The sequence below is a fragment of the Mirounga leonina genome, unplaced genomic scaffold (assembly GCF_011800145.1).
Source record: "Mirounga leonina isolate KUSES-001 unplaced genomic scaffold, KU_Mleo_1.0 Mir_170, whole genome shotgun sequence".
Classification (NCBI taxonomy): domain Eukaryota; kingdom Metazoa; phylum Chordata; class Mammalia; order Carnivora; family Phocidae; genus Mirounga; species Mirounga leonina.
The window spans coordinates 1,707,910-1,723,935 of NW_023270433.1; the positions used below are offsets into that span (position 1 = coordinate 1,707,910).

The 16,026-nt window shown below is 52.6% G+C and overlaps 1 protein-coding gene across 7 annotated transcripts in view; it reads left to right on the plus strand.

The window, feature by feature from the left end:
- The first annotated feature begins 25 nt into the window (after positions 1 to 25).
- The window catches only part of CAMSAP1 (calmodulin regulated spectrin associated protein 1), a 59,168-nt gene continuing 43,167 nt past the window's right edge, over positions 26 to 16,026 (plus strand). For all 7 annotated transcript variants that reach the window (XM_035015470.1, XM_035015472.1, XM_035015471.1 and 4 more), the window contains exon 1: positions 26 to 272. In XM_035015470.1, coding sequence (XP_034871361.1) covers positions 113 to 272 — 160 coding nt within the window. In that variant the 5' untranslated portion in view covers positions 26 to 112. The remainder of the gene's footprint in view (positions 273 to 16,026) is intronic.

The window sequence follows — 16,026 nt, forward strand, 5'->3', positions numbered from 1 at the left end:
GGCCTCCCGGGGGCGGCCGCGCTCGCGGGGCCCGGCGCGGCGAGGGGCGCGGCGCCTTTGTTGCGGCGGAGGCCGGGCGCCGCCCGCGCTGCAGCGGCCTTCTTGTGTGCAGATGGTGGACGCGGGCGGCTGCCCGGCCGGGGACGGCTGGAGGAGGATGGAGGCCGCGCCCGACGGCGCCGCGGACATCGTGCCGCTGGACCGCTACGACTCGGCCCGCGCCAAGATCGCGGCCAACCTGCAGTGGATCTGCGCCAAGGCCTACGGCATAGGTGGGTCGGGCCGGGCCGGGGGCCGGGCCGCCGGCAGGTGCCGCGAGGAGCAAGCGCGTCGGGCGCCGCCGCCGCCCGGGGTGGGTGCGGGGTGGCCGTCGGTGCGGCCCGAGTGCGGGGGCGGGCGCTGGACGCCAGCGCTCGGCACGCGCGCAAAGCCTCGCACGCGGAGCTCCCCACCGAGAGACGGTGCCCACCGGGCATCCTCCCTTCGGTTAATTGCCGTCCTGGAGGACCGGGACCCTGTCACGAGTCGGGTCTCTTGGGCCCTAATGCGCTTGGCGGGTCAAGACGCGCCTCTTCCCAGCTCTCGGGATGTTGCGGACGAGGTGATGTCGTCGCGCTTTGTCAACCTCGGTGCTTCTGTCTGGGGACACTGCGAAGAGCTAGTACTTCCCATGCGAAGCCTGCTTCCAGACGGCCTTCGCGGTGGCGCAGACCTCCCTGTCCGTAGCGCGACGCCCAGCTGGACGGGGCGCCCTTGGGGACGAGCGTGGCGGGCCGCTCCGAGCACGTCGCGAGCGGGGTGGCCCTGAGGCAGGGTCTCAGCGTGCAGCGGCCCGCGCCGCGGGGAGGCTCGGTCGCGAGGAGAGCACGCCCTGCACCCACGGCCTCCGCGCGTCGCCGTGTTTTAAGTTGGCCGGCGGGGCGGCTCGGAGCTGGGAAGCCCTGCAGAAACCTCCGAGCCCGACGGGCGGGGGCCCCGGGGCGGCCGCCGGGACCCAGCGGTCGGGCGAAGGAAAAGCCCGAGGCGGGGGCTGCCGGCCGGCTGTCCTCCGCAGCCCGCCGCGCTCGGCCGACTCGCAGCGCTCGGCCTTACGTGCGCTCGCGCCCGTGCCGCCGAGGTCTTCCCGCGTGCGGCCTTCTTAGGTCCCCCCGCTTGGGCCGCGCTTGTTGCTTTGCCGGCGCTGCGTACTACTTCGCCCGAGGCCCGTGCGCCGTGCGGGGGCGCGGGCGGGCTCCGGTCCTGTGCTGGAAGCGGCCCTGGGCACGGCCCCGGGGCGTGTGTGCAGGCTTTGGCTCCCGCGTGGGTCCCTAAGACTTTATGTACGCGAACGGCTGTGCCGGTAACGAAGGCTGCTAAGAGCCTCCGGTTGCTGGCGTTCCAGTTTCTTCAGCAAAGCAACCGCAGCTTTGTCTCGTTGCATTTAGCTCCGGCGGTCAGCGTGGGGTTTGTCGGCCATCTGGAAATGAACGTGGTCTCTGGGCTTGGTCCAGCTTTATTTCCAGTACCAGGTCTCTCTCTGATACTTGTCGACTCATCGGGTAACTAATTCAAAGGCTCATACTAAAATAGGCCTTGCAGTTTCGAAATTGTTAAAGGTGGGTTTTTACAGAGCAGGAGGTGCTCGGGAGCTGAAGGAGAGTAGGTGCTGTCCGAGGATCGAAGGCTGGATTGCCCGTTGCCCGTCGGTCACTCGGTCACTCTCCTGTTGTAGAAAAGGAGTGACCTTAAGTGCCATTTGTTCACAGAGCAGAGTGCTCTAAAGGGCTTACTGCATTCCTGGTTTTGATTTTAGCCCATGACCTTAGAACTTAAAGGTTTCTAGGCCTTGGTTTCAGGGGATAATGGGAGGGTGTAATTTTTGTTATCTTCCAAGGACAGTGTGGAAACAACAACAAGGGAAAGTACTGGAAGGCACTCAGCTGTTTGCAGACTTGTTGCTATGTGGCCGAGTGCTGGTGACTTTCCCGTCTAAGGAGCCCTGGAAACCAGGCGGACACTGACCACGCCTCAGCTCTCCATGGCTTGGGGCTGAGCTGCCTGAGCCAGGCAGGCCGGGAGGGGCCACCGGGGCAGCTCACTGGGGTGGAGAGAGCCCACGGGGCCAGTAGAGCCCATCTTTGGCGGGGGACTGACACTTTCGTCCTCACTTTTGCCTTGGAGTGATCAGACAGCTGATTGGGAAAGCATGTTGTGGGATGGGAAATCCTCATGGTTGGGACGGGTCTCTGCGGTGGGGCTGGTGGAGCTGCTGCCGTGTCTCGTTATATAGGCCACAGGGGTAGCCTGGACTCTTGTCTGCTTAACGGATACGAGGAGCAGCATCTCTTTGTTGTCGCCTCTAGGGGTCACCACCTTGATTTGTCACAGTGACCTTTGGTGAAACTGTGTGCTTGGAACCCCTCTCCAGGCCCCAGAACTGGGAACAGAGCCGGCTGCCCCTTTTTCCCTGGGCTGGCGGGAGAACAGGGCCTGTGTGAGTCTTAGTGCGGAGATCCTCACTGGCAAGCAGATGGTCGTTTTTTTTACCTGGTGATTCACTCAGATTCCTGGTTTATGAGTTCAGATTGTATTTTTTTTATTTTTAAACATTTTTTTTTAAAGACTTTATTTATTTGACAGAGAGAGAGAGAGAGAGAGAGAGGGCGAGCACAAGCAAGGGGAACTGCAGAGGGAAAGGGAGAAGCAGGCTCCCCACTGAGCAGGGAGCGTGACACAGGGCTCCATCCCAGGACCCTGAGATTATGACCCGAGCTGAAGGCAGTCGCTTCACCGACTGAGCCACCAGGGTGCCCCTGGATTGTGTTTTTTAATGGTCATTTGTTCTTGGCAAGAGATTTGGGGGCTTCGGAGCTGGAGGTGACAGGGCAGCCTGGATGCACCTGCTAGGTTTCCTGGATACGGAAGGAGCCACTGCTTGGCCTGTAGCTCCACCTTCCCTCAGCTTTGGTGCACTGAGGACTGCCTGGGGTCTGTGAGGTCAGGGGTCATGGTTGTCCCGGTGGATGTCCTGTTTGCAGTGCTCAGCTGTTTGTCAAATGGATGCCAGAGTTGGAAACCCTCTTGAAGCAGTTGACGTACGTAGAGATACGATCTGTAGTCTGTCCTCGTGGCCATAAAGTGGATGAGTTTGTATTTCTAAAGCTATACCAGTTTGCACACATTCTCTTTCCTGTCTTTTTTTTTTTTTTTTTAAAGATTTTATTTATTTATTTGACAGAGAGAGACACAGTGAAAGAGGGAACACAAGCAGGGGGAGTGGGGGAGGGAGAAGCAGGCTTCCCGCCAAGCAGGAGCCCAATGCGGGGCTCGATCCCAGGCCCCTGGGATCATGACCTGAGCCGAAGGCAGACGCTTAACGACTGAGCCACCCAGGCGCCCTCTCTTTCCCGTCTTGATGCCATCAACCAAACGTTAACCAGAGAACAGACGTCCATCTTTAAGTTCAAACCGTCCCGATGCTTTAAATTGGAGCAACCCTCAGAATACTCGGCCTCTCTTATGCTGCAGCATGTTAAACTTGTGCACGTATTCCAAAAATCCTGTGATAGTTTTTCTTTGTATTACATTCATCCTCCTAGCTCGTAGGCTTCTCCTGCTGTGGATTTGTTTTGTGGCCGGGTTACCATATGTGGACAGTGTTCTTTTTAACTTCCTAGTTGAACTGTTGAACAACTCAGATTGCTTTCATCTGATCTGAATGTGGCCAGGATGGAGCCGGCGATAACCATGTAGCTGTCCCGTGCGTCACTGTGGTGTGGCTACGTAGCGCAGGGCGTAAGTTCTGGGATGAGGTCTTCTCGTCGGCTTGAAGTCCACGTGAACTGCTGAGTGTGTGAAGGGAAATGAATGAATGCAGCATGGCGTCAGTACCACAGCTGTCCGGAGGCCGACTGGGGCGCTGCCGCGTGGGGGAATGGGCTGCAGGGAGCAGTGGGGAGGCTTCGTGGGGCCAGAGGCCTGAAGGATGGGTAAGGTGTGGGAAGCCCCTCCAGGAGGTAGAGGGGAGGGTGTCTGGCTGGGTTGTGTGCAGGGGAAGAAGTGCTTGACACGGAGTCAGGTAACCTCATGACGGGATTTGTGGACTGGAATAGTAGTGATTAGTTTAGGAAACAGTCTGGACCAGATGGTCTGTGGTGTTCCAAGCTGGCTAGGGATTTCTTTCGAGATGTGTGCCTGGGAAGGTTTTTGTGTAGGGGGAGTGGTGTGATGAGACATAGAGCCTGGCAAGATTCTTGTAGCAGGTTGAAGTGGGCAGGCGCTGTAGTCAGGTGGAATATCTGGGATCGTGTCTCAGGCCATTTCGGCTGCCATGGCAACGTTCCATGGGCTGGATGACATGTGTCTCCCCCAGCTCTGGAGGCTGCAAGTCCGGGGTCCTGGTGCTGGCAGGGTCAGTGTCCTGTGAGGCTGCTTCCTGGCGTGGGGTTGGCTGTCTCCTCGATGGGGCAGGAGGGGCAGGGAGCTCTCTGGAGCCTCCTTCTAAGGGCACTAATCCCACCCGTGAGGGCTCCACCCTGCTGGCCTGCTCACCTCCTCACCTCCTCCCACCTTCACCTGGGCCTGGGTTTCACTATCTGAGTTTGGGAGGGTGCACGCTGAGTCCATAGCAGAGCTGGTGTCGTTTTGTCCCATGTGCCAAGGCCTAGCCTAGTTTGTGCAGTGGGGATGACAGAGCGGATGAGCCGACAGGTGTTAGGAAAGCAGAGCCCCCCCGCCCCCGCCCCCTCTCCCCCCAGACGGGCTTGACTGATGTCGGCGGCGGGAGGTGGGCCTGCACAGGGCTCTCCTGACGGGAATATTCGGTCCTTATTCCGGAGCTTTTCTGCTTTCATGGCAGAACCGCACCTATGAGGTTCTCTTTCTCACTCCTCCGTCTGGCCCAGCCCTTTTTGTTGTGCGTGTGAACCAGTTCACTTCCGTGCCCCTCGGTGACTCCTCCCCTCACTTCAGCCTCACTCACACAAAATTAGACTTCTGTCAGTTCAGTGAGCATGTGCTGTGGAGTCTGGGGTCCTTGACAGGCCTCTCGGGGCGCAGGTGGTGCCCCACGTGGCTGCGCACTCAGACCCCTGGGCGTCTGGGAAAGGAACAGCTGCTGTGGCAGAACAGGAACGGGAGGGTGAAACTCCCCTGAGGGAATCTAGAATGTTCCATTCAAATAAGTGAGGCTGAGTTTGTGGCTTAGGTGGGTGAAGAGCCAGGCGGAGGTGAGGGCACAGACGGGGTGAAGAGGAGGGGAGAGGGCGGGGCGTCTTCCTACCCAGGGGCCGGCCAGCCCTGCAGCTGGGGGTGGCGGGCACTGGGTGCAGGGAGCTGGCGCTGGTGGGAAGGCCAGTGTGCCTTGGGAGAAATGCCTGGGGCCAGGTCTTGGAGTGCCTTGAATGGTTGGTTGGCAAAGTGGGGTTTGGTCATGTGTGAACTCGGGAGCTCTTGAAGGTTTCTGAGGAGAGAAGAGACGTTTGAAACCTGTGCCTTTCAGAGGAGTAATGCCCGTTGTTTGGCAGGTATACCTGTGCCTTTCAGAGGAGTAATGCCCGTTGTTTGGCAGGTATACAGTGAAGAATTTTTGTTCGGACTTTTGGGAAAATCAGCTTTGTTGAGGGACACTTTACGTACTTAAGTACAACAGAGTGCGCACATTCCAAGAGTGTAGTTTGAGGAGTCTAAGCACGGTCAAGGTAAGCCCTTTGCACTGACCGTCTCCAGGGGTCTGTGTGAGCCCTCCAGCGGGTCCCAGCCCAGAGCCTCACTCATGTGCTCCAGTGGCTGTGGATGAGCTTGGTTTTTCTAGAGCCTTCTGTACCTCTAATCACACCTCAGCTACTCCCTGTGTGGCTTCCTACATGTAGGCTGATGTTTTGGAGACTCACCCACGTGTGCAGACCTTTTTGCTGCATGCGGTGAGCAGTGGCCCCCGTTGTCTGGCTGCCCACAGTGTGCTTGCTCACTCACTCGTGTGTGGCCGCTGGGACTTCTGTCTCCCATGAATAGCACCGCTGTGAGCACTCGAGGACACGGCTGTGTGTGGGCATCCGTTTCTGTCGTCTTGGGGGACACCTGGCCGTGGAGTTGCTGGGTCATATGGGAGTGTTTAACTGCCTGGCTGGTGTCCAAGGTCGGCGTATCTCCTTTCTGTTTCCACCAGCAAGCGTGAGAATTCCAGTTGATCTGCATCCTTGCCAGCACATGGCATTGTCAGTCTTTTTACTTTTAGCCATTCAAGTGTACATGTTGTGCTGTCTCCCTGTGGTTTGGGTGTGCATTTCCCTGATGACTCAACGATGATGAGCATTTTTTTTATGTGCTTATTGGCCATTTGAATCTTTTTTTGTTGCTGTTGTTAAGTGTTTTTGGGTCTTTGGCTAATGTTTTAAACTAAACTATATAAATTGTATTTACCCCAAAACTAAACTTTTATTTTGAGATAATTGTGTGTTAACATGGCATTTGTAAGAAGTTACACAGAGATGTCTTGGGCACCCTTTCCCCAGTCTCCCCTGTGGTAACTTCTTGCAGAACTGTAATTTGGAATCACAGCCAGGATATTGACATTGTATAATGTAGATCTAGAACATTCCATTCTCACAAAGACCTCTTAACGTTCTGTTGCCTTCTATAGCCACACCTACCTCCCTTCTGCTTGCCTTGGGGTTCGTTTGCTCTTTTTCTAGTTTCGTGGGGTAGGTACTTAGATTATTAAGCCTTTTTTTCTTTTCTAGCCTAAGCGCTTGGTGCTATGAATTTTCCACTTGGTACTGCCTTTGCTGCATCCCACATGCGTTTGGTATGTTGTATTTTCATTTTCATTCAGTTCTGTGAACTTTATTTCCTTTGATGCTTCTCTTTGACCCATGGATTATTTTATTTGTAAGTGTAATTTCCACGTGTTGAGATTTTCCTGTTTTGTGTTTTAGTTATGATTTCTAGTGTGATTCTGTTGTGGTGAGGTGATCCTCTGTAGGATTTCTGTTCTTTTAAACTTGTTAGAGTTTGTTTTATTGCCCAGGATAAGGTCTTTTTGGTGAATGTTCCATGGGCACTGGAGGACATGTGTTTTCTGCTGTTGGGTGGAGCGTTCCACACATATCAGCTAGGTTCTTTTGGTTGGTTGTATTGTGCAGATCTCTCTCCTGGTTAATTTTTGTGTGGCAATTCTGTCAGTTGCTGATAGGGGTATTGAAGCCCTTAACTATACTTGCATACTTGTCTGTTTCTCTTTTCAGCTCTCTCCATTTTTTTTTTTTTTTTTCCCTCATGTTCTGAGGCTCTGTAGTTTGGTGCTTTCACATTTAGGATTGTAAGGACTTCCTGATGGGTAGACTGTCTTACCGTTATGTAATATATCTCTGTCTTTAGTAATTTATTTTTTATCAGATACTGATATAGCTATCCCTGCATTTGTTTGTTTGATAACTGTTTTCCTGGTATAGTCTCTTCTATCCCTTTATTTTCAGCCTTCTTAAGTCATTGAGTTTGAGGTGAGTTTCTTGTAAACAGCATATAGTTGTATTTTTTTTTTTTAATCCACTCTGTCAATCTTTGTCTTTTTTTTGGTGTACTTAGGGTATTTACATTTAATGTAATTGTTGATAGTTAAGGCTTAAGTCTGACATTTTATTGTGTTTTATGTTTCTTGTTCCTGTTTTTATTTTCTGCCTTCCTGTGCATTATTGACTACTTTTGAAGATTCCATCTTGATTTATTTATATTGTTTTTGGGTGTGTGTGTAGTTTTCTTAGTAGTTGCTCTGGGTATCACAGTGTATATGACTTACATCAGCTGACTGGTATTGTTTTGCCATTTTGAGTGAAGTGTTGAAAACCTTTTTCCACTTTGGTCCCTTTGTTCTCTCCACCTTTAAATGCCATTGTTGTGAGTATCTGAAGGTGTTGGGGTTTTGTTTGTCACCAGAGGTAATTTAGAAAACTCATATAAAGAGGATAGTCTATTGTATTTACCCAAATTATCTGTACTTTTCTGTTATTCTTCCTCCCTAATGCTCCAGGATTCCCTCTTTTATCATTTTTTTTCTATTTGGAGAACTTCTTTAGACATTCATTTGAGGTTTGCTGGAAATTACATTTTTTAATATTTAAAAAAATTTCTTTTGAAGATTTTATTTATTGACTTGAGAGAAAGAGAGAGAGAGAGAGAGAGAGAACAAGAGCAGGGTGAGGGGCAGAGGGAGAAACAGTCTCCCCGCTGAGCAGGGAGCCCGACGCGGGGCTTGATCCTACGACCCTGGGATATGACCTGAGCTGAAGGCAGACACTTCACTGCCTGAGACACCCAGGTGCCCCGGAAATTACTATTTTTTTTTAAGTTTTCCCCTGCCTAGGGGTGCCTGGCTGGCTCAGTCATTTGGGCACCCAACTCTTGGTTTTGGCTCAGGTCATGAGCTCAGGGTCATGGGATCGAGCCTCCATGTCAAGCTCTGTGCTCAGGGTGGAGTCTGCTTGAGATTCTTTCCCTTTCTCTCTGCCCCTTCTCCTGGGCAGAGTAAATAAGTGAATAAATAAATAAATAAAGTTAGTTTTCCAATTAGAATGTCTTTATTTCTCCTTCATCCCTTCATCAGATGTGGAATCTGGTTGACAGCTCTTTTCCGCCAGCACATGAGAAAGGTGTGCCGCTTACATCCAGTCTGCGTGGCTCTGGGAGAGACCTGCTGTCCATTGAGCTTGAGGCCCCTGTTTGGAGTGCAGTGTTTCTCTTCAGCTGCTTCCAAATATTTTCTTTGTCTTTAATTTTCAGAAGTTAGTGATGATGTGTCTTGGTGTGGATTTCTTTGGGTTTGTGTTATTTGGGGTTCACTCGGTTTCTTGAAACCTGTGGATTTGTATTTTTTGCCATATTTGGGAGGTTTTCAGCCATTATTTTCTCCAGTACTCTTTCAGCACCACTCACTGTCCCCTCTTTTCGGGGACTCCAGGGATAGGAATGTTGGCTCTCGTGTTCCTCTCCTGCGGGTCCCCGAGGCTCATTTTTCTTCGAGGTGCTTGCTGTCTGTCCAGGTTGGGGAAGTGTGTTTCTCAGTCCGCAAGCTCACCGCTTCTACCTTCTGTCATGTGCACTGTTGAGTCCAGCCAGCTGGTGCACTTTGTTGCTGCAGTTTGCAGCTTGTATTTGGTTCTTTTATAATTTCTTTTTCTTTGCTGAAATTCTCTATTTTTCTTGTTTCAAGACGATTTGTAATTGCTTGTGGACTCACTCTTATGAGTTGCTTTAAAGTCCTTGTAAGAGAATTCCAGTATTCCACTGGCTCTGGTGTTGGTGTCAGTTGGTGGTCTTTCCTCATTAAGTCATGATTTTCCTGGTTCTGGGTGTGACGAGTGATTTTCGGTCGTTTTCTGGTCACTCTGCCTGTTGTATGGGGAACCTCTGGGTCTCGTTTACAGTTGGTGCTGCACGCGGGCCCAGGCCTACCTTTGTGCAGCGTGAGCCAAAGACAGCCTAACATTCGGAGCCCGACTGGTGCTGGGATATGTGCCTGGTGCGTCTGCGGCCGTGGGGGCCTCTGCTGGCCCTCCTGGCGCTGCTTTTAGGAAGCAGAAGAGCTTCCTGGCGCTGGACTGCCTGGAGCCTCTGGAGGACAGAGAGCATTTCCCAGGCCGGGTGCTAGTCGTGGTGGGGCCCCCCTGTGCAAACTATTGGGGGGATGGTGTGTGTCTCAGGCCGGTGGGGAAGGAGAGTACTTCCGGGCTGGGGGCTTTGTGGAGGTAGGTGTTCCAGACTGCTCATTAGTGGGGCTTTCTTTCTGTCCCCCCCGGTTCTCCCAGGCTGGCCTGCTGTAGCAGGTAGGCCTCCTGGTCAGTGAGGGGTGGGAACGAGCCCACTTGGCTTGCCTTCTGTTGCTAGCTGAGGGTCCAGAAAGCCAGGTCTTGGTCACCTTCTGTTGGGTTGGAGGTTGTGAGGTTCCCTGGCTGTGCTGTTCCTCCAGTCCGGGGGTCCCAAAACAGTTTTCCTTCCTCGGGCAGCTTTCAGATTCTCCTTTGGTTGTCTCTCTTTTTTTTTTTTTTTTTAAGATTTTGTTTAGTTGACAGAGAGAGACACAGCAAGAGAGGGAACACAAGCAGGGGGAGTGGGAGAGGGAGAAGCAGGCTTCCCACTGAGCCGGGAGCCCGATGTGGGACTCGATCCCAGGACCCTGGGACCATGACCTGAGCCGAAGGCAGACGCTTAACGACTGAGCCACCCAGGCGCCCCTCCTTTGGTTGTCTTTTGACTTACTTCCAAGGTTTACGGTTGCACTTAGAGGAGAGGAGGAGGGAAGGACAAGTCCGTGCCACCTTGTCCTTGACCACAGGTCCTTCATGGCTGCTCTAAGTTTTTGCTTTGTTTTTCAGTTTCATCCGGAGTACCAGGGTGTTCTTTGGTGTGTACATCTCCTTTTTTATCCTGCTGGGTTTCATGACTTTACAAGTATGGGAAGATTCTTGTCTATTTGTTGAAATACAGTTTCTGTCCCATGTTTTCTCTTCTTCTGTTGTGGGCTTCCAGTCACACTCCTTTGACACCTGCAGAGTCTGTCATTTACCTTCTCTACTGCATGTTCTTGGTGGCTGGTCTGCTGTTCACCAGTCCAGTCTATGAAATAAAATTTAGTTATGTATTTTTCTGTTCTAGAGCTTCTGCTTCGTCATTTTTCTGATCTGCCAAGTTCTTTTTTCTTTTCTTTTTTTGTAGTTTCCAAATTGTGTTTCTGCCAAATTGCTTTGTCTTTTTTAATATATATTTAAAAAAAATTTTTTTTTTAAAGATTTTATTTATTTATTTGAGACAGAGAGAATGAGAGAGAGAGAGCACATGAGAGGGGGGAGGGTCAGAGGCAGAAGCAGGCTCCCTGCCGAGCAGGGAGCCCGATGCAGGACTCGATCCAGGGACTCCAGGATCATGACCTGAGCCGAAGGCAGTCGCTTAACCAACTGAGCCACCCAGGCGCCCCTATATATATTTTTATTTTTAAAGATTTTATATATTTTTTTGGGAGAGAGACTGTGTGTGTGAGAGAAGGAGAGAGAGCAGAAGCAGGGGGAGTGGTAGGCTCCCCGCTGAGCAGGGAGCCCAACGTGGGGGCTCGATCCCAGGACCCCGAGATCATGACCTGAGCTAAAGACAGACCGAGCCACCCAGGCGCCCCTTCCTCTTGTCTTTTTTCCTTTCATTGTTGTAAGAATGGTCAGGAGAGGTCTATAGCTGATCACTCCAGCCGTGGGTCCCGAGAGCCTGTTATTTCATCTTTGTTTCTTTGCAGTTTGATTAGGAAGCGTCTGGCCACTGTTTTCTTCCAGTCAGTTCTGTTTGGTTTTGCTGGGCTTCCTAAGCCTGCAAATCTGTGTCTTTCAGTAAAATAGGGGGAGATTTTGGCCATGACTTATTCAGATGCTTTTGGGCACCAGTCTCTTTTCTGCAGGAGCACAGGCGTTAGACTTCTGATGTCCCACTGCTCTCTGAGGCTCTTCCTTTTCTTCAGTCTGTGTCTTCAGCTTGATGATGTCACGCACATTTCTTAGCTTCACTGACCAACTTCCCCATCTTCTTCATTCTTCTTTATTTCTGTGAATGTTTTGTCGATACACCGTATTGTTCAGTTCTCAAATTTTGGTTCTTTTTTTCTTGAGTTTTATTTCTCTGCTGAGAACTTTTATCGTCTCATTTATTTTAAGAGTCCTGACCTTGACCTCATGGAGACTGGTTATAATCCATGCTTTAAAGTCTGATAGTTCTGAGATCTGGGTCATCAGAGGGTTGGCATCTGTTGATTGACTTTTCCCCCAGAGAATTGGTCACATTTCCCTGTTGTTTATTTATTTTAAAGATTTTATTTATTTGACAGAGAGAGAGAGTGAGAGCAGGAACATAAGCAGGGGGAGTGGGAGAGGGAGAAGCAGGCTTCCCGCTGAGCAGGGAGCCTGGTGTGGGACTTGATCCCAGGACCCTGGGATCATGACCTGAGCCGAAGGCAGATGCTTAATGACTGAGCCACCCAGGCGTTGTAAAAGAAAGTGGTTTTTTTTTTTTCCCCAGATTTTATTATTATTTTTTATTGGAGAGAGAATGAGAGAGAGCACGAGCTGGGGCAGTGGCAGAATCCCTGTTGAGCACAGAGCCTGACACGGGACTCGATCCCAGGACCCCAGGATCAAGACTTGAGCCAAAGGCAGACACTTAACCGGCTGAGCCATTTATTTTTATTTTTTTAAAAAGATTTACTTATGTAATTTAGAGAGCGAGCGAGAGCGCGAGTGAGAGTGTGCGAGGGGGTGAGGGGCAAAGGGAGAAGGAGAGAGAATCCCAGGCAGACTTCCCGTTGAGCATGGAGCCCAACTCCAGGTTTGATCCTACGACCCTGAGATCATGACCTGAGCTGAAACCGAGTCACATGCTCAACCGACTGAGCCACCCAGGCGCCCCTTTCCTATTTTTTACATGTTGACTAATTATGGATTGTGTCTTGGACATTTTGAGTATTACATTGTGGGGCCGTTTTCTGGATCCTGCTAAAGTCTTCCGGATACTGTTGATGTGTTTTGGTACTTTGTTTTGTAGCTGGGTGGTAATAATCACCTTTAGGTTCAGGCCACGGGTCTATTTTGCTGTTTGTGTGCGGTGGTTCAAGGTCAGTTTGGTTCTTTGGGTCTGTCCCACATGCATGTAGCTCAGGGTTGTGTGGGTTCATCCATGAAATTTGGGGTCCCCTTCCCGGCTGTCTCCTTTCTTGGATTCTCCCTACACTTTCTGGCTCCAAGAAGCCCCTCTCCTCTGGCTAGAAAGTCAGGGTTGCCCGTGCTGTCCCCGTGCACCTCTGCGCGCCTGGGGCGGTGTGGTGAGCGAAGAGAGGACAGAAACAGCAGGTGCCCTCCTGGCTTCAGACCCCAGAGGCCCCTCCCCTCTCAGCGGGTCCCACTGCGTGCACTGTCGCCCTCCGGTCACCAGGGCAGGCTGGAAGAGAGGGAGGGGATAAAGCCCGGGATCCCTCCCACTCTCCAGCTTGCGGGGCCCTTTCCCTGGTCCCGTGGCTGGAAGGACCCGGTTTCCGTGAGAATTTTGGCTGTGTGCCTGCTCCATGGTGCTGCATCGGGCCGCCCTCGGGTCCAAGGCGGGAGAGGAGGTGGATACAGAGCTGGGGACCCCGTAAGTGTTGCTTCTTCAGGCTTTGCTTCTGCTCCCACAGTTGCCTGCTGTTGTTGGCGTTTAGAATCCTCATGTGGCTGCTTTCGGTTTCATGCAGAGTTCGTGGTGGTCAGTGGGGAGAGGCTGTCCTGACCCTCCTTCGGCCTGGCAGTACCACAGGCCTGGGAGCCTGCTTGTCTTGCTTATTGTCTCTGCTGGCTTTGTGCAGGGTGTCCTGTCATTTTGTTCATTTGCTTATTTTCCTTTGTGCTGAACGGGTGAGGTGTCTAGAAGACGGTAGGGATGATCAGAAGTCTGAGGTGGTGCCTTCTTCTGGGAGGAACTTGTATTTGCAGACACTGGCCCCAGTCCCTGATCCCCTCCCTCCAGTGCGTGGCTCTGGGTGCCTTCAAGGGCTGCTGTGCTTCCAGCTCAAGCCTGTTCTTAGGGTGCAGCCTTTGGGGTTCCCAGTCGAGAGTGTCTGTGAGGTTACCTGGGTTCCCTGCTCTCCTTATCTGGCCCTGCAAATCCAAGTTTTGCCCTTATAACTTGAAAGGTTGCCAGAAATGCGGCTTACCTTTTTTTTTTTTTTTTTTTTTTAAGATTTTATTTGAGAGAGAGAGAGAGAGAGCACCAGTGAGCTCTCGCACAAGTCGAGGGGAGGGGCAGAGTGAGAGAAGCAGGCTCCCCACTGGGTGTGGAGCCCGATGTGGAGCTTGATCCTTGCGACCCTGAGATCATGACCTGAGCCGAAGGTAGATGCTTCACGGACTGAGCCACCCAGGCGCCCCAGTTTGACCTCTTTATGCCTGCTCTGGATGCGCAGGTCCTCCTGGGACACAGGAAGGAGCATCCCATCTGGTGAGCATGCTGGAGTGTGGGCTCTCTGGAACATGCCCTGGCGACCTTGCCCTCGTCAGCTAGCCCAGCCCTCGAAGGTGTTAATTCTATGTGTACTGTGTGGATTATGCTGCCCACCGGTACCGGACAACTCCTCTCCATGTGGGTGTGTAAAGATCCTAACTCTGCGTTTGGTCACGAATCTTCCTTTGCCAGATACAGGGTACTCAGTTTGCACCTCCTTCACGCTGGTCCTGCTGGTGGGCACCCGCGGTGGAATCCCTGGGGTGTTAGCTGTCACTTCTCTGGGGAGGGGGACTAGCACTTCCTGGGGAGGGGGACTAGCACTTCCTGGGGAGTCTCTGAGGTGTGAGTGAGGAGGGTCCTGCCAGGACGCTGGCATTAGGATTTGTGCTCAGCCCTTCCCTCCCCTAGGCACCGTCCTTGGTAAGAGAGCTGTTCCCCGAATTGTACTCTGGGCCTCGGAGTGGAGGTGAGGGGGAGGAGGAGGGGTGTGCTGAGGGTTGATAGGTCTGTTTCTCACCGTAGTTTGGGCTCCGTAGCATCCCAGTGGTACCCAGCAGTGCTGTGTGCTGGGCCAGTGCCCGTGCTTCTCACCTCACCGGGGAGGAGCGCTGTGAGGTTTGCAGCCCATTCTTCTCTTCACCAGCGCCCGGCCTCCTCTGCTCTGGTCTTTGGTTTCCCTCCATCCTGGGACTTCTTTTTTCCTGGAGTTTCTCAGAGTTTTGTGTTTTTCTATTCATTTAAAACGTGTTTGCTTTTCCTTCTTAGAGCATGCTTATAAAAACCGGTTGCGTCCTTGTCAGATGACTCTGATGTTTGGGCCATCACGGAGTTGGGGTCTCTTGATTGCCTTTTTTCCGTTAGTTGTAGATGCCCCTTGTTTTGTTTGCGGAGTCAATCTGGATCGTATCTTGGACCTTCCGACTCTTACGTGTGAGACTCTGGATCCTGTTAAAATCTAGAGAATTTTTTTTTAAACAGGTAGCAAGCCCAGTTAGGTTGAGACTGAGTCCTGATGACCTGCCTTGTGTGGGCCTTAGCTCAGTGCTGGTTTAGTCCTGAAAGCCTCTGGGCCCCTCTGGCCTGTCCACGGGACACCACGGAGAAACGTGGGCCCCAGTGTAGTTCTCAAGTCATTGCTGTGCTGATCCCTGTTTTTGTCACACAGGGGCGACTCGGGTCATCCGGGACAATACACACAGATTTTAGGATTCCCTATCCAGCACCCCTTCCTGCTTTCTGTGTGTGTGGGGGGGTGTTCCCGGGGTCTGTTCTCCTGGTCTGGCTAGAAGACAAGTCTGTGCTTCCTGCAACTGAGTCTGCCTCAGCAAAGCAGTGGGAGAAAAGAACCCACAGGGCGCCCTGCTCCCCGCGACTGTTGGGTACGGCTTTGTTATTGGTGCTCGCCTGGGGTAGGGCAGGAAAGTCTGTGGGCTCTGCCCAGCACAGCTGTTTTTCTTTTCTGTCTGGCGTTCCCAGCGTAGGCTGGGGGTGTGGGCAGAAGTCGAAGGCCTCTGGCCAATTTTACCGCCCTTACAGTGATTTGGGAAGCTTGTTTCCACGTGTCCACAATGAGAAGCATTGTGGGCCTTCTTGGTGGAGACTGTCACAGCCACGTTTAGAGCCTCTGTAGTGGTGATTCTCAGTCAGTGGCACAAATGCTGACGTCTGGGCCCCCACGTGCGGTGGGAGATGGGCTGGGCCGGGGCTGGGCACCGCGGGGTTGCTGGCGGCTGGGTGGCCTTTGCTGGCCTTAGACGCAGCTGGAGCCTGTTGGGGTCTCGGGCTTCAGGGGGGGCCCTTGCCCAGCTCTGGGTGCAGGGACGTGGCATCGGTCTGCAGGGTGGAGTGTGGTGTGGCGGACGGCGACGCATGGGTGCTTCCTTGACGCGTCTCTCTAACCTCTTAAGCCTCTTGATGGTCACGTGGGTGGCAGCGGCAGCTAACACTTGTGCGAGATGCATGGACTCCAGCTCTGCCCTCCCCCGTGACTTATGTCCCTGCCTTGACCGAGCCTGCCCCACCCTGGGGAGTAGGGGGACAGGCCCT